This window comes from Chelon labrosus (assembly GCF_963514085.1).
Source record: "Chelon labrosus genome assembly, chromosome: 2".
Lineage (NCBI taxonomy): Eukaryota > Metazoa > Chordata > Actinopteri > Mugiliformes > Mugilidae > Chelon > Chelon labrosus.
The window spans coordinates 11847797-11866572 of NC_140338.1; the positions used below are offsets into that span (position 1 = coordinate 11847797).

Below are 18776 nucleotides of genomic sequence, written 5' to 3' on the forward strand. Positions count from 1 at the left end.
GGAAATTCAAATGAACTCCCTCTGACAGGCGCACATGCAGACACACATACGAGCGCGCACACATAAATTAATAGCGGGGCTTAATAGACTACAGGGAGAGGGGGGAACAAGAGCAGGAGAGGGAGATGAGATAAAAGAATGGCTTGTTAGGGAGGAAAGATAAAGAAATGGTCGGAGACAAACAGGACAGAAGAGTAACTACTGGTGACTGATAAAATAAGATTTGCTTGTGAGGAGCGTGAGCAGTTTTGCTTTTTGTCTATTCAGGTGGGAGGAAGAAAGAGGAAATAAGGAATGATGTCCACGTTTTAGTGCTGAAAATCTTAAAACTTGACAAAACCAGCAGAAATTACAATAGATTAGTAAACTATATGCTGTGGGTGCCTCGTTTCTGTCTCTTACTTACTCTCTCCCTACCTTTTTCTTTCTTGCACACACATAAACACACACACATCATCAGCCAAGGCCAAGTCTATTGAGCATCTTTTAGGAATGTCAGTCACAACACAGCGTGACCCTTCTTGACCGCAACCCCGCCAAACACACAAGCATATATATACACACACCTTAGCCCACATACCAAAGAGGCTGAGCAGTAGCTGTCAGTGTGTCAGTGTTAAGGGTATGACTGTCAATCATTCCCTCTGGGAAAAAGGGGGTCGGCAGAGTCGGAGGAGCAGATAGTGATGGAGATTTGTGTGTGTGTGTGTGTGTGTGTGAGAGAGAGAGAGAGAAAGTATATGCGTGTGTGCTTGGATTGCTTTGTGATGCAGTCTCTAAAGCCAGTTTGACCCCATTGCGACCCAGCGTTTAAAGCCCCCGTCGCAGACCCCGACCCCAGTGGCTTGACCGGGCTCAGAGAGGACACTGACCTAGGAATCATGGGTATTATAGTCTTGAGGTGCAGTCTATAGAGCTACTATAGCCAATCCCTGTCGACCTCTCGCCCCGGCCACTCCACTCCCCATGTCGGTCAGAGGGAAGAGAATGGGCTAAAAAGCCAAACTCTGCCCTGAAGGTCTAAGGCTGCAACCTATTTGTGCTTCTATGTACTGGTGCTTGTCTAAAGTGCGTTTGTCCTCTTGCCCTTGACACTGACTGAGTAAATAAACCAATAAGCAGGGGTATCTTTAAAGATAAAGGAAGCAAAAGTGTCATTTTGAGACATTGGCAAAAATATTTCCTTAATATCGACCTGAGGGCTGCAGATTAGAAGACATCCGAGCAAACGTAGAGAGAATACAAATGACGGCTTGTTGTCATTTTGTTATTCAGAGTACTGCTTACACCTGTCTATTCCACTCAGGTTTACATTAATTTACTGCCGGGGAAAGGGCGGGAGGTCAATTTAGATTCAACATTAACATCAACATTAGACACGGAGACACACCCTGTTCTCGCTCTCGGTTTTCTCATCTTTTTCTCTCGCATGCAAACACCACACGCACACCTGCATACGCAGCGCATTGTCAAGATGCATCAGCATGCGGACGACTCCGTCGCCGTCCCCAAGCAGCAGGAAGTGAGGTCATAATGAGAGCCGGGTCAATATGCTCATTAACCCCCGCAGTGTGTTGAGATTATAGGAACGTCAATAGAGCGGGGCCCGACTGGGTCTCGTCACGTCAGACGACAGAAACTCACATCGCTCCGTCAGGCTAACAGAGAAAACTCTACTTGATGTCGACATGTTCCGATCACCCAGTGAACAACCAATATGCAAAGGGTAAAATAATAAATACATCAGGATGAATTGCTTTTTAAATTGTAATTCTGTTGTGCAGTTTGACTGAGGTTGACACGGCATGGCAAGGCATAGCAGGCAGGCAGGCTTTTTTTTTTTTTTAGCTAAAAGCAGAGACAAGCGTTTCATTTGGCAATTCGATAAAGCATCAAACGCTAATGTTAGCTTGCAGATATGATAAGCAGGTTGTGTTGTATACGTCAGCGGGTTTACAGCTGTTTCCTTAAAGGACCTGTGTGTAGGATTTAAGTGGATCTAGCAGATATGGAACATAACATTATTAATTATGTCTTCCATAGTGTAAAATAACCTGTAAAACCAAACATGGGAGTCTATAGCAGAGACATTTTCTTATTCATAGCAACCATGATGGTTCTGAATGCACCAAGGACGATGAGGTGAGTTCTATTCAGGTGGTTCTGATCTGTAAAGTCCCCATTAGACGCAGCTAAATCCTACACACTGGTCCTTTAAAGCGAGCCAGTCACTGGGATTCAGTGCTATAGCATCATGGATTCAGAACCTCTGTTATACCTAAACACCCCATTAATCTGTATCTGCCCATGAAGGCTCGCCAAGTGTTCAAATTTCATTTATATTTGTTTAGTTTTCGTTATGGGTGAATGTATTTGGCACCCCTGTCCGCCGGCTGAGCCAAACTATTTTCTTAGCGGCGGCCAAACTGAGACTGCTGTCCATTCACTCGTTAAAGGATGAGGCTGGCATCATCCTATGTTTTTTTTTTATTTGTTTATTTTTTACTGTCAGCGAAAAGACCAAAAAAAACAAATTCTGTCTCTCAATACTTCAGTTTCATTTGCTTCAGTGGTGCACAAGACCATTTGATAATATGTAAATCTTTAAATCTTGTTGTTTTTATGACAGTATCTAGATGTTGCTTAAACAAAAGGTCGGTGCTCTGATGATTAATTATGACATGAGAAAAATGTCAATTATTACAAGGCTTTGTCTTGCGTGTCACACTGTGGCTCACTGTTGTGTTCTTGGAGGCCTATAACGCAGAATAATAAGTGTTTTTGGTCTTTTCGTGTTCTGCTAGTAAGAAAAATATAGATTAGTACCACACTTATCTTTAAGGCCACTCACTCAGGCAGCAGTGATTGCTTGTAGCAAGCACGCTGCTAAAATTGGCCAAAGTCAGCCCGAAGGATTGTGGTAGGAGCGGCACAACTAGAAGCCTGAATAGCTTAAATAGTGTTGTTACAGTGACACACTGCACCTCTGCATCCTTCTGTTATTCATGGGCAGTTTTCTCCTTTTCATTTTTCAAACTCTAACCTATTCCCTAAATGAAGCGTCAGCCCAGAGCCTGCACGATGCCTCGCCCTTACCTTGCCAGAGTCAGGGCTCACATAGAGGTCAGAGCTGGATTGGATTGGACAGGGTGGCTGTCTGTCAAAGAGGCGGTCCAATACCTCGATCTGCTGTGGCGAGAACAGCTCCCCTCGCATCTGCTTCCTGAGGAAGTCCCGCCCACTGTGGCCGTGCCCATTGGCCAGCGGTGACTCCTGTAAACCTGCGTGGGGAAGACGGGGCGAAAGGTAAGACAAGGTTGTAAATGGGGAGCGCTTAATGGAGGAATGAGAAAGAGTGGGTGTGTGATAGAGGAATGATGGGAGGAGAGAAGTTATGAGCTGGTGATATACGTGGCTAACACAGATGTGGAGAAAGAAGTTAGTCGACTCAAATGAACTCCAGTGAACTGATTTATGACTGAGTGGCTTCATAGATTGTGGAGACTCTGAGAAAATGGTATACAAATGCAATCCATTACCAAGCCTTCGCTGTCTCTCCGTCTTGATCTCTCAGAAGTACACTCTCTCCTCTCACATACACACACTCCTCCGTCACTCTCGCCGTATCACCCACACACACACACAGACACACAAATATATATTGCTGCTGTATCAGTATTAGACTGTGAGCTCTCGTATCCTGCAGTTATTGCAAGGCTGAGGGACTGAACGAGACAATTATAAGAACTCTGAAGAGTCGCGGCCCACAAATGATTAGAAAAGAGAGAACGAGTGAAAAAGATAAAGAGAAAAAGGGGATGAGGGTGAAAATCCCTCGCTATAGAGCCAATTCATTGCTCCAAACCGCTCCTGAGAGCCTATTTTAGTCCTGGGGGTCACTGTGTGTTTGGGGTGCGCGAAAGTGTGTTTATGTGTGTGAATGAATGTGTGTCCTGGGTAGTGATATGACAGACAGGTGGCGGTGGGGAGGGGGGCTTCAGCTATAGTACACGTATATATATATTTTTCCCATTTGGTCTGAAAATACAGATTCGTTTGTGGGAGACTGTAGTTGTAAGGAATGAAAGAAATATTTTGATACCTGTCAACCAGATCTACCTTTAATCTTAAAGATTCGCCCCCTGATTAAACTTGAGATAAAATGACAGTGCCTCAGACAGACAAAAAAAAATATTTAGATGGGTACTAAGTTGAACTAAACCCAAACTTAAGGCGTTAACCAATGAGGGCAGGGCATACAGTTCAAGTTTAAGTCAGTTTAAGGCTGGCTGCGTAACTTTAGTGTTTGTAAATCATGATAGACTTGGTCGATTGGTTCGTGGTGCAGTCCGCATCAACGGGGCGAATGACGGTAGATTTGTTTGTTTGGGTCTTAATTCATAAAAGGGCTAAATTATTGAAATATTAGTTGTTGATAGTCACTGATTGGTGAGAAAAACGGGGTTGTGCAGTGGCAGCGTGGAGGGGGGTGACTCCAGGACGCTGCAATTCACTGTTAAGCCTTCTCGAGGTGTCGTGGGCCCAACTTAACGAAACATCGGTGAAAGGAGGTGCCCACTTGAAAACCCCAATGACATGCTGCATACTGCTGTTGACTAGGCCAGGTATCTGATGTCTTCATGTTGGTTGGTTGCGATATTTCTCTGTTTGGTTAGCTGCTGAGCGGGTCATACAAGCCAGCAGCATTTACTAAGTTCATTTAGACTGTAGGTTAATCGTCACATCATATGACCGTAGGTTTGTTAGGGTTTCTCAGTTGGACAGGGCCTCTAAATGTGTTTTGCCTGGGATCTTGGCTCAAGGAACATCTAATCCTGTGTATTAACGAATGCATTGACATATGACACAAACACAGCAAAGAACCACTGGCCGGACTCATGTTTGGTTTCTACCACCTGATTCACCGTGATGATAGCGGGCTCGCAGCGTTTGGGTGAATCTGTGATGGCAAGAAGAGCTCACTCCACACATACGCTATCAGTGTTTTCATGCTGTGGTTGTTTAACCACATAATGATATACAAGGAGGGTAGTCAACCAGAACCTGGACGTCTACTAGCGACCCACCATCAGCTACACAAGTATCCTCGTTGTATTTGTTGTAAATCTTAGATCTTCTTAAAGTGAACATTTCGAAAACGTATACATCTGAGATTGGTGTTCTTGTTCGGCGATAGGTTTAAAAGTCACAGGATTAGACATGTTGTAAGCAAGCCAGATTTAGCCAGATTATCTAAACCTCTTTGAGTACACCTGAAGTGTCAGAAATAATCGCTCCGTTGCACAAGACAAGAGGATTAAATGTGTGATGCCAACTGAGAGTTGAGGGGTAACAGTTTTGTCGTTCTCGCCTTATGTGTTTTCTTCCCAACAAGTTTGTCTTAGTTGGAGATTCTTCTTCATCCCATCAGGCCTATATGTATTAGGGATAATGATTGGCATTAATGTCATGATAAAGGGTAGATTAGCGTACATTACCACATACTGGTCTACAATTCCACAGCTGGATGTCTGTGAAGCGTACATACTTGATAAAGTGATAAATATAAACCAGGCATGCTGGTGCAAACAGTGGTTTTAAAGATTTCTTGAGATACTCACACAACGCCGCGTAACTCCTCGAAAAAAAACCCTTGCAATACGTTCTGAGTACACAAAACCTCTTTCACCCACTCCCTCACAAACACACTCCTCGATCATAATCTCTCTTTCACTTCTATAGTCGGACACACGCACACACACTCATATACAGATAGTAGGAGCAGTGTGAGTGTATGGTCCAAGTCTCTGGTGACAGACCAATCAGGGGGGAGATAAAGCCAGTATGATGCTTTAGCCTGGTAACCCACGGCAACCCATTTAATCCCACCGGCCAGTCTCCATGATGGAATTCAATTGATCAATCATGTAGCTCTGATGGCACCATTTCAGCCAGCTTATTGCTTTCTGCTTTCTGTCTGTTGCACACACACACATACACACAGACACACACACACAAACACAAATACACCCTGAAAGAGTGACCCAAGCCTTCCACTGTGGAGCACCCGCAGTGGATCAGAGAGAGACCGAACGAAGGAGGTGACAGGACTTACTGTAATCGAGCAGTAAGAACAAAGCTTTTGCTTATGATAATCAATATTGTCCATTCATGTGTATGAATGTGTGTGTGTGTGTGCGTGTCTTGGTGTGGAGGTGGATGTGGGTGTGGGTGGGTGGGTGGGTTTGCTTGATATCCGGCTGGTTTCATTGTATCCATGGATGGGTAAAGAAACTCATTGCCGTGACGGGTTAAATCCTATTCACTGTCGGATACACCACACACACACACACACACACATACACACACACATTACACACACACACACACACACACAGCTGCCTCTATCTCTGTGATTCAGTCTCAGAAGGGAAGCGCTTCTCTTCCCTCTTTTTCAGAGCAGAACAAAACAAACAATGAGCCCTTATTGTTCTCCCCTTTCTGCCTTTTTCCTCTCTCTTCCGCCTTCTCTCTCTCTCTCTCTCACCACCTCTCCCTCCTGGTTCTCGCTCTCTTTCCATCACTATCTCTCTCCACCTCACCCTGCCTATGCCATTTTTTTCCCCCCAACATCCCAGAAACGGCTAAATTATTAAAATCCGAATTCCTTCAGGAAACAGATGAGCTGTCACCTGTTTGCATGTGTCAGAGCTAGTCTCTGCAGAGGGTAGGACACCACCAGTGTGCAACTTTCTGCACTTGACATAGATTATCATACTGATAGGACAAGGGTCGCAAGTCTGACCTCAGAGCCCCAGCCGGCGCTTGCATGTGTGTGCGTTTGTCTGCGGGTGTGTGCGCCACATCCAAACTCCACAGATCAAAGTTGTGCGGGGCGGAAGGCGCCGAGAGGAGCTCAGGGTGAAGGGCGGAGATCCCCCTCCCTCCCTCCTCTCCTCCGTCCTCCATCTCTTGCTTACCTCCAGCGTCTTTTATTTGGTAAGCTGCTGCATGTCACAGTGGATGCACAAGGGGGTGAGAGGTCAACTTGGCATTCTGGGTAAATTCCATTGAAATAGTTTCTTCTACGCGTGCAAGAGCGGTTTGAACGGCCGCGGCAAATGACTTTCCTTCGAACAGACAGTGGGTTTTGCTTATGTGTTAGCGGTAAAGTAGCATTCACCTTCAGTAACTGGCCTGTCCTGGACTACATATGCATGCAAGCACACACACACACAGAGACACACACACACACACAGAGACAGCTTCAGTGTGTAAGAGAATAGGTTAAGGTACAATAGTCCCCTTTTGGCCCCACAAGTCAAGTTCTTCCATTCACTCCTATTCATCTCCATTCTGCCTCCAGTTACCCCCCACTTCCCCTCGCTTCGGCTCGGGGCACAGGTCACCACAGGGCTTTACCACCACACACTCCTCCTACCGACACACACACACACACAAACACTACCGATCCCGCCTTCCTGTGTTCCCATCACTTGCACAGCTGCTCTTTATGTGCTTTCAAGTTACATGAGTTTCCTGCGCACGTGTTAATGCCCTCATGAGTTACAGCAATCATTGCGATGCATTTGATACAATATGGTACGAGAGAGCACGATATATTATGATACCATATGATACGGTGCGATAAAACATGATATCTTGACTTACGATGGCGACAAAAGGGCAGTGAATGATCATGCAGTACAACCAGTTTCATGGACTGGATGAAACTTAATGAGGTAAAGCTATCACTTAAAAAAAGATGCACACATATGCAAAATAATGCAGAATTATCGCCTTGCATTGTGAAAATGTAGTGGGGATTTGTAACACTAAGGTACTGCATTTTTCTTGCATTTGCTGGACACATGAAGGTCTGTCCTGGGACGCCCCATCACTGTATTTTCTTTATTAACTGTCTAACTGCTCAACAAAAGACTACCGTGTGGTTGCTGGCCTCTTGTGTGTGTGTGTGTGTGTTTTTTCTTGCGCGTGTGTGTGTGTGTGTGTGAGACAATGTCCGCAAAGACAAGCATATGGTTGCGAGTGTGTGTGAGGAGCTCGCCGCATTGTTTGTCGGTGTATGTGTTTGTCTGTCCATGTCGGTGCATGCTGTTCCCCCTGTCGCCCCTTGCTGTGTGTGTGTGTCATTATCCAGCGGGGGCTGCTCTAATGGAAGCTGTGATTAGCAATGCTGTTAATTAGACCACAGAGCCAGCCGCTCAGACCTCTGCCACGGAAACACCACAGATAAAACGCGCCCAGCAAAACGTGACGCGGGGCGACACGGTGCTCCGGAACGGCGCCTTCCCGAGCCCTTCGGCGGAACGTGCGAAGTGAGGCTGTGTCAGTCAGTCGTTAAACTGCAAGACCAGTCGTAGGGAAACAACAGACGTACCACACATGTAGTAGATGTAGTTCATGCACATGAAGAACAAAGTGAGACAATGAGAAGCTAATTAGATTACAGATCTCCTCCTTCAACTACAGATCTGACCACAAAGGACATTAGAGCACATGATAACGTGGAATACGTTCATGTGATTATACACGATTCTTGTTATTCATGTCAAAAAGAGACGACTCTAAATGAGAAGTATTCCCAGGATGAACCACAGCAGATATTGACTTTTTTATTCCTGGAAAAGAACAGGTGTATCTAATATCATTAATGATTCATTCACCACCCAGTGTTATTAGTTACACCTGTGCTTGTGAACTAAAGAAGAGTTTCTGCTGTGAAAAGACCAATTGTTGATCTTAATTGCACATTATACGCATTTTCTTTAACTTCGCTACGCAACTATGAGGTGTGAATAAATGATAAACAAGGTGACGCAACGACAGCGTGCCTTTCAAATCTCAAATGAGCAAAAGTGATGTGGAAACTAATACGCTTCATCCTTTCAGCCACCATTCTCCTCGTCACATATCTGTCCTTGTCTGCCGCAGTTGTAAGCGAGATAGCCGCATAAGCTTTCTGTACGACCGCAGGGTCATGGGTTCGCTTTCCCCCCACGTCCGTGGCTGAGGCGCCTTGAGCAAGCTCCTAACCTCCAGATTGCTCTCTGCTCCGAGTGTGTGAACGATGGATGGGTCAAACACAGGAAAATAATTTCCCCGTGAGGGATCAATAAAATATAAACAACTAATTTATTATTTATTCACTTTTCTAAAGCCAGGTTCCATTGCACTTTATTGCATTTTGCTTTTGTTGAATCTCCACCTAAACCAAGCATAAAATATTATGGCTTCTATTGAATACTCTCATCCTCACATGTTTTTGTGTGAATTAAAGATTAAAAAAAATTGCTGGACTGTTGAGTTCATGTAGTCAGGTAAACTATATATAAATATATATATATATGTGTGTGTGTATGTCTCCATGTCTGTGTCTGTGTTGGGTCTAAAGTCTTTGTGCTCTACTGATGGGTAAGTGGGCTGTATCCAAGCATATCAGGGTGCACCTGGGATTCACCTGGAACCTGCTGGAACGCTTTGAAAATGTATCATCAGTGGGAAAAGGACCCCATACTGTATCTGTATGTGTGTGTTCGTGTGTGTGTGTGTGTGTGTGTGTGCGTGCATGCGTCAGAGTGAGAAAGAGCGAGTGAGTGAGAGAGAGAGAGAGGGAGAAATAGCCCCCAGTGGCATTCTGTCACCCCCCTTCGCTCCGACATCTGGTCCTGTCTCATTTACCGTAGGAGACCGTCTGTGTGATGGCTTTTTAATGCCACTGACACTGCCACATACACAACCACGGTCATGCACACATGAACGCACTCCCACATACACAGATATATACATATAGCGTACGTGAGAACACCTCTCTCACACACACACTTGCACCTCTATTAGCATGCAACATTGATCCAGTATGACAGCACATGATCAATAGTGCATGCATAAACTGACTTCTCAGGTAGCTCTCCAGTGGAGCACTGTTAGTAAACAAATCTGGGTTTCTGAATGAAGATGTTTGGATTAGATCTCCCATACTGCACATGAACACACACACACACATCTGTCATTGATCTCCAAGCATTGAGTTCTTTCCATCTGGGTTTTCCACCCAGCTCCTGAGGCTCTGCATCGTCTTACAGTGTGTTTTTGTAAGTTGTCTTTTTCTGATTTATAAATAAATATATGTATTCTTCCACCAATATATGCAATGAAAGAAGCAGGTGTACACGGCGTTATCGTTTGCTCACCTTCGTCCCTCTTCCTCTTGCCCACATCAGCAGCTGAGCTGATACCCAGGATGCCACTGATGGAGTACGAGGAGCCGGCCGAGTCGCTGGTCACTGCTGAGACCTGCGTGGCAGCCACAGACGTCGCTGCAGACAGATCATGTGACATTGGAAAATCACCAGACAGGTACCGGGGAGGATTAACTGCAGTGAGAATATCTTTTTAGTCGAGTTTTGTTCACTCATTATAATCAAACACATTTTGCAGCCTACACAAATGCAGACACTCAACGCTGAAGTCTCAGTACATTAGTAGACTAAAATTGACTTGGGAACTTGTTTCTTTTGCCTCAAAATGCACGAAGAACTGCGAAAGTGAGGATAGTTGTCCAAATTAAACAAGAGTTTATGTTTTTGTGTGATTTTAAGGAAATTGGGTTTGACTTTTGGCTATAATTTCTGATCAGCTTTATCTTTATCTTGTGTGAATAAAGTCTCACAGGACAAAAAAGAAAAGAAAAAAAAAGGAATAACATAATGAAACAAAAAGATGTGCTAAAAATTCAAATGCATGCCAAAGATCTTCATCATGCAGTATGTTAAACTAACACTGCTTCATATAACTGCATGATAAAACTTTAGCAGAAGCACCCCCCCAGTTTGCATGTGTTATTTATGTGCATTTTACTACTAGTTGTTGTTTTTTTTAATTATGTGATAGCGGAGGAAAAAAAATATTTAAATCCTATGTATCCTCTCCATAAACTCAACACAGATGCATTTTGATCTTCCTAAAACTTCACCCACTCATACTGACTGAGGTGAAGCTACAGGAGCAGACACAAAGGACCGGCCTCTGTTAGTGTTTTGCTCCTTGTTGTCTCCTCTTCTAATCTTCCCCCCCACCCCGGAGGAGACAAGTTCCTCGCCGGGCGACACAGCACCGTACTTGTCACCGCTTCAGTAACGCACACGCACATCATGCAACCTCCTGACACACACACACATTGACTGAAACATACAGTCACTCACTCCTCGGTCCCTTATCTTGTGCCCCTGTAAGCGGACGTGGAGCTGAGTGACAGTATGGTATCCCAGGAGGGACAGAAAGGTGTGGAGACAGACATCCTAATCCTCTCTCCCAGCAGACCCCCCAAACACAGAACGACAAGACCGAAAAGGGAATAAAAAAATAAATAAAAAAAACAACAGGCAAACCAGAGGATCAGATTCCCTTCCAGCGTTACTCCTTCGCTAACGACAAGGAGAGTATAATGAATGCATATCCCTCCTTTTCCCATCACTTGATTTAGCACTTCAATTATCTGATTTTCCTTTCTCTTTCTTTTCACTCTTTTTTTTTTTTTTTTCTTTATCAGAACGTAACGCTTTTATTCTGCAAATCCAAATGTTCAATTTTCCGCCTGGGAGTGGGACCCATTTATCTGTGTAATCTGTAAGCGTGCACGCCTGTGTGTGTGTGTGTGTGTCTCGCTGCGTCTAGGTGTGTGTGCACGTGTGTGTGTGTGTGTATTTGCTAAATGTGAGTAAAAGGCAGGAAGGAGTCAGGGAGCGGTGTGTGTGAAATTAATTTAGATTAATAGACAATGTGCGATTATGAAGATATGAGAGACACCGAATCACAATCCACTGCGGGACGGAGCGAGGGAAGGGAGAGAGAGGAAGGAAGGCCGTCGTGTGTGTGTTTGTGCTCCGAGATATTCATCGAATAAAAAGGAAATAATGTTTCACTCATAGTTGCAATGGATGTATTGGCTCGTCGTAACATTACAAATGAACATCCAGACTGTCAGTCTCAAGAAAGGGTTGTGGTCCTTTTATTATTTTATTTCTTTTAGTTCAACATGTTACTTTAAATAGAAGTAATAACAAGGACCATCCACTATTAGTGACATTTTGTGTAATTTCCACTCACTCTAAATAGGCAGAATCACATTAAATTCATATATTTTGCCAATATATCTTTTAGTCAAACAAAACCTGGATGAATGAACTTGCTGTAGGGGCAGAAAGCTGCCTCCAGGTTTGTTGTTATTTGGATGAAATTCATTCAAATTCATTTATGAAAATTCTGACGTCACAAGAAGACAGTGTAGAGAAGACCGGCAATAATTCTGGCCTTGTATTAGGTCCTTAAAAAGTTATACAGCAAACATGATCTCCAATAGTCAAACGTTTGAAATATTGTATTAACGGTGTTTATAATCTCTGCTTTAAGGGCATTAAGTTGTTTCAGGTCATCTGTTGGGGCGGTGGGGGATTATATGGTTTGATATTCTTAATTCTTGCCGTTTGGAAAGTGTCACCTCTCTTTAGCCTCGTTCATCATATGTGGACGTGATCATGTAACTCCGATGCAACTATTTTCCTCTACCTTATATCAGCTCAGATTTTGCCAATAAGGACAAAATATACCCAACCAACAAACTTGCACAAATCAAAATCGTCCTATTAAGAATAAAATAAAAGCTACATCTGATTATTATTGTATTTCTTGCATTCAAGCGATTGGACTTTGTGACACGCGTCGTGCCACTTTCACTGCGTTTTGCCGTTCGGCACACAGACAGCTTCACCCAAGAAAAATCTCTCTGTGACATTTGCCTTGATAGCAGGGAAGAGGATTTCACAGCGGCGACCGACCTACCTAGGTTGTGAGCCGACACTGAGCCCGTTTGACCGGGCTGCTGCTGAACCTTAGTCCGAATGATCCTGCAGGAGGAGAGAAGAAGAAGAGATATTAGAGAGTGTGTGAAGTGGTTTGTGTTGAGTGTGTGTGAGAGAGATTCTGAGTGACAGAGAGAACATGACCATCGTGGGAGCAAAACGGTGTGTGTGTGTATATGTGTGTGTGTGTGTGTGTGAAGTGGCTGAGGCAGGCTGACATGGCAGAGGGGCCTCACACTTCCTGCTTGGCTGCTCATGCAAGCCTTTTCTTCCTCTTTCCTTTCCTTTCTCATCCTTTCCTCCCCTTTTTCCTCTCCTCCTCTTCTTTCCTTTCCCACCTTTTCCTTTCTTTCCTTCCCTTTTGTGTCTGTTTCTTCCCTTTACCCCCGCACACCTTCCTTCCCTTTTGTCTGCCTCTTTTGCTCACTCCTTCTCTCTCTTATTTCACCATCCCTCCCTCGCTCTCTGCTTCTATGCTCAGGGGAAAGGGTTGTCATTGTACCATCGTGTTGAACCACTGAGCTGCAGCCACTTCATACATATGGAGACTGGGGCCTCTCTCCTATTCTCTTTTCCCCTCTCAGACTCGCGCACACAAACACGCACACACACACACACACACACACACACACACACACACACGAAAGACACAGAATTATATTGCTCGGCGGTCTACCTACACTCGGTACCTGTTGCTGTAAGTCGACACACAAACAAACAAACAGACTGTGGTACCTGTTGATGGAGCTGACACTGGGGACGCTGTCGTTGTCACAAACTCTCTCAGCCAGGAGCCTGTCCCGGATCTCCCAGGCAAACATGGTGGGGTTTTGGCGTTTGTAATCGGCGATCTTGTCGACCACTTTGGGTGTAGCAACCTTTGGTTTGGATCCCCCGATTACCCCGGGGCGGATACTGCCCGTTTCATAGTACCTTTCAATTAAAGCACAGGAGATGGCTGCGTTGGTCGTGAGGGGACGAACAAGAAGCTCATAGCAACATTTGAAGAAGAAGAAGAAGAAGAGTTCAATAGATGCAGATTAAATGTGTAAAATCTGCTTTCACTAATCTGACATTTTAAATTCACTGCTGTTTTAAATAGCTTCAAATCAACTGGAAATTAAACAGTTAGATCCAAAATATGTTTGCATGCACAAAAGGTGAAGCTGTATGACCTCCTCCTCACTTCTGATAGTATGTATTGACTGCAGGTGATGGTGCAAAAAACCATTAACATCCCTTTTAATGAAAGCTACGGCTGGTGCTGTTCTGTACTTGTTTTATTGCCACCATCCTTGTTTGTGCAGATTTTATTTTGTTTTTGCAGGGGTGGATTTGTGCTCCCTTTGCTCTTTGCAGCAGCAGGATCAGTTCAAAATGGACACTTTGCGATGAGGTAACACATCACTCACTGCAGCGGTGTGCCTCGTGTGTGTGTTTCCGGATGTCTGGCGCAGAAAAATTAGACTTACAGCATCAGGCTTTGGCTACGCAGACAGCTCGTGTCAGATGAAGTCACGATTTTGGTCTGCGATTCGGTGAGTGGTCATTATGCACAGTAGCGTAAGTTTAACATGTTGTAGATGCACATACTACACTATGAAGCTTTTTATATCACACAGTTTCTATCTTTTGACATGCATTTCATTTTTGTCTCATCTTTCTGCTTCGTTATGTTATTTTTAGTTTTAACTGTGACTCAAAATGCCCAGTCATTTATCGTCATTTACCTGTAAAACTCCGGAAAAGCAGCGTATAACCTAATAACAGCCTTCTGTTTTACTGCCCTCCTTAGTCCACCTCTCCTGGTGGTGATTTGAACATTGTTCCATTCAATTATTTCACCTACTATCCCTCCAGGACTTCTTTATGTCTTAAACTGATAGTCTTCAAAAAAAAAAAACTCACATGCCACCATATCCTCCTGTCTCGTGTCTCATTTCCTAAAAGATAAGTGTGTTGTTTCCAATTTAAGAGTTAAATAAAGAATTATTTTGGGCTGTGAATTTGATTACTGATTAAGTGATCAGTTGTGGTCCTTGCTCTGTGCAAAAAAGCTTGGCCGCAGCTAAAGTGACTCTGATATTGTGTTTTTTTCCCAATGCATGGAAATATTTTCTGTGGCTTTTCTTCTTCTAAAAAGACTGCAACTCTTTATTTGAGTAACTCTAAAGACTGAAGGCTCACACTAGCTGAACCTCTGAGAGTGTTTTTTTTGCAGAGAACGAGGATTGTGGATTTCCTCGCCCCACCTTTATATTGTTTGCAGGGATTTGCAACACGGCAAGGAAGAATGATTCCAGCAACCAACCACAACCTGTTTCAGCTTCCTTCTACTGTATAGACTAGTGAGTATTGCAATAAGGTGGGATTATAATAATGAAAAAGCTTTTCAACCATTTATAAAACATAACTAAGTTTTGTGGCGTCACCTGAGGAAACTGATCTTACGACGCTATTGAGATATTTTTGGCCTTTTAAAGTTAAACATAGCCCTCAATGAACGGTTACATGAGCTATCAGATTAGTCTGCAGACACCCGGGTCAGCTGAATGACTAAATCTAAATGTGACACCCTCAGACACCTGTCACCAAGTATGTCTAATGCCTGACTCATCCCGTGAATGGCTGCTCCTCTCTTAAGCAATTTCACATAGTGACACGGAGGTGGGGAAGAGGTTGGGCACCGATACACACACACACACACGAACGCACAGATTCAGGCGTTTCATGTCCACCATGGCTATTTCATGAATGTATTTGCATGCAGAAGGGGCACGGGGGCAGGGGGTGGGAGGACAGCAAATGCGCTACACAGCTTGCAGAAAAGGGGGGATGCTGTGTGTGGATGCAAGCTGTCAGTCAGTCTTAAACCTGCTGCTCTCTCTTTCTCCCTCTCTCCCTCTCCCTCTCTCTCTCCACTGTACGGTAGAGTAATCCTTTCCGTGAAGATGTGAGTTCCCGTAACTGTGCGCTTCCTTGTCTTTCCTTTTGTGTGTGTGAGTGTGCGCATGTGTGTGTGTGTGTGTGTGTGTGTGTGTGTTGCGCATTTCACAGCTGGAGTATAAACACAGCTAAAGGAAAAAAAAACTATCTATTTTCAAATGGAAAACTATTTAAATTATTCACAGCTGAATCATTGGTGAATAAACGAGCGTGGTTATTGATATCCGCACAACGATGAGCCAATACACACACACACACACACACACACAGGGTGGTAGAGTTGGTGTTTTTGTTCTGCTGGCACCAGAGAGACAGAGAGGAGAGGATAAAACAACCCTCCCTCCCTCCTTCCATCCCTCGATCCCCTCTCCTCCCCCCCTCACGGTAACGCTTCAGTGAGTTGAACGGCCAGGAAAGGGGAGAGAGAGAGAGAGAGGGAGGGAGGGAGATAGAGAGAGAAAGACAGAAAGAGAGAGAGGGGAAGAGAAAGAGAGGCATGGGAGAACAATGAGCAACACATTTTTTGATATAGCTGAGGGTCGCTGTGGCTAATCCTTCCCCTCTGTCCCCACAAATGGTCTCTCTGTCTCTCATTCGTTTTTTCTTTTTCCTCGCGCTCTTCTTCCTTTAACACGCCTTTTCCTTTTTGATTGTGTCCCTTGTTCTTGTGTCTTTTTCCCATTCTCCATCTCTCTCTCTTTTTTTGGGGAGGTGGTGGATTGGAGAAGGCGGTGGGGGGGTTACAGAAATATGGTGCCACTTTCATTTTGATGCTAATTCCAAAAAGTGATGAATCTTTTCCCCTTTGTCCCCCTTTCTTCTCTGGGGGACGGAACGAGCAGGGATTTACTCTTGAATTTAGCTTTGAAAAGGCAAAGGGAGAGACAGACGGACAGAGAGAGAGAGAGAAAGGTGGGGGAGATGAGAGGCAGAAATATTGAGAGGGTCAGAAAAAAATACAAGATACAAGAGGGGAAGGCGAAAAGCCAAGAGAAGAGTGGGAGACGTAAGAGATACAGAAATGAGGGACGAGTTCTTCACTTCTGACAGCGTCTACTGGGGAAACTAAATAAAGCAGCACAATTGTCTCTAAATGAGTCAGTGTGACCATACAGCAGTTTCAGTTTGACAAATGTTTCACAAACACTGAACCGGAAGTGTGTGTTAATTTTTCCAGGTGACAAAAACCTGACCAGAACGACCTGAAAATGAAAGGTAACAATTTACACTGCAGACATTTTCAGCCCTGCTTCATATTGCTATATATCCAGGACTTCAGGAAACACACACACACCAGCGTAACCGTCTTTGTGCTACGTTACCTGCCCAGTATCTTGCTGACGCATCCGTGGCTGACTCGTAGCTGGCGTGAGATGTCGCAGGGCCGAACCCCTTGATGGGCAAGTTCTACTATTCGCTGCCGAACCACGTCGGGGAGGGGCCTGCCGTTCACGAACACACCTCCGAGCTGGTTCACTCCACCATGTCCTGGAAGAGACGGAGCAGACGCGGCGTGAGGTGGGGGGACGAGCAGGCGGGACCGAATGTGAGGAGGTAAAGTGGCGTTGGTGGTGTTGATGTCAGATCACATGCATGTTATGACACAAGGATTTTAGAAGAGTAAAATTTCGTGGCTTTATCTACACATGACAACAAATACAAAAGACACAGTGATTGGCACAGATCAATCATAAAATTATTAGAAATGTCGGACACAAGTGAACTTTTCCATTGCAGTTTCACTCTGATTGATTGTTCGGACATTTTCCTGTTTATAAAAAAAAAAAAAAGAATTAAAAAAAAAAAAAGACTTAAAGGTCAGAGGTCATTATGGTTTCTACATATTCTCACATGCACATTTTGACGCCTGCACTGAAAGCCTCTTCAGGTTAAAATAAAGGGCACTTCAGATTGTCATTGCATCAAACAGCACCATCACAGGTTGTTCAGCAAAAATCCCGTCTGAGGCAGAGCGTCCTACTTTCTCTGGATCTTGCCACTACAACCAAAAGCGCAGACCACAAGTGAGCAGATCCACAGTACGTCTAATAAATTGTGTCGTTTAAAAAAGTTTGGTTTGGAAAACCGGTAACTTTTAAGCCACACTCTCCGAGCTACAATCCCACAGCTGTTGGCCCCCGGCTGGAGTTAATTTACTATCTCAAATAAGTCAGTTTTCTCCCCTGCCCCTGATTTATCCTGCTCAGCATAATAATACCAGTCGGACTATGCCGAAGTGCAAACTTTGCCCAATTTCACCAGGGGCAGGCTGAGCAAAGATTTCAAGTAAATGAAGGGATTTCAATTAATTATTGACCAAGGCCTCGCCCTGGCCCCTTAGTGAAAGATACCGCTAATATTCCCCCTGAGGGATGGAGGGATGAAAGTATAAGAGGAAATGAATGGAGGACAGCGACTCTGGTGTATGCTATAGAACAGACGACAAGCTGAACCTTTACATAATTGAATACGCTTTGTGTAATTCTGGTAGCGGGCTTGTTATACGCTTTTTTTTAAAAATCTTCTAAGACTAAGAAATGTCCATTTGTGGCCGATAGATTTCACACTGAACAATAAATGGTTGATTTACATATATATACATATAAAACACGTGTATCTGTATCCGTCTAGTTTCTAAAAATGCATCTAATCCAGGCCTCCACTGAATGGGAATATATTCTGAACAGGTCGGCAGTAAATCACAGATTTATGTGAGACGACCACATTTATACATTTGGAAACTGCTCTCTGAAAGGCTCCAGTGAGTCGGGACAAGTCAAGAACCCAGGGACCTCTTGTTTTGAGGTGACAGTGCTAACCGCCGTATCCGCCCATAGAAACACGCTGTCTGAGCAAGACACTGGGAGGACGAGAGGAGGAGCGTCACTACACCCCACCCCTCCTCTCCCCGATTGTATGCGTATGTATGTACTGTAAGTATCTCACCAA

At 44.3% G+C, this 18776-nt stretch overlaps 1 protein-coding gene across 4 annotated transcripts in view; it reads right to left on the reverse strand.

The window, feature by feature from the left end:
• The window catches only part of pax5 (paired box 5), a gene marked incomplete at its 3' end in the record, with an annotated part of 48320 nt that overhangs the window by 16535 nt on the left and 13009 nt on the right, over nucleotides 1–18776 (reverse strand). For 2 of the 4 annotated variants that reach the window (XM_084559871.1, XM_084559870.1), the window contains exons 2-6: nucleotides 17150–17315; nucleotides 13617–13814; nucleotides 12862–12926; nucleotides 10215–10340; nucleotides 3181–3281 (exon numbers count right to left, since the gene is read on the reverse strand). In XM_084559871.1, coding sequence (XP_084415997.1) covers nucleotides 3181–3281; nucleotides 10215–10340; nucleotides 12862–12926; nucleotides 13617–13814; nucleotides 17150–17315 — 656 coding nt within the window. Of the gene's footprint in view, nucleotides 1–3096; nucleotides 3282–10214; nucleotides 10341–12861; nucleotides 12927–13616; nucleotides 13815–17149; nucleotides 17316–18776 lie in introns of all 4 variants that reach the window. The other 2 variants (XM_084559869.1, XM_084559868.1) reach the window with 1 other exon arrangement.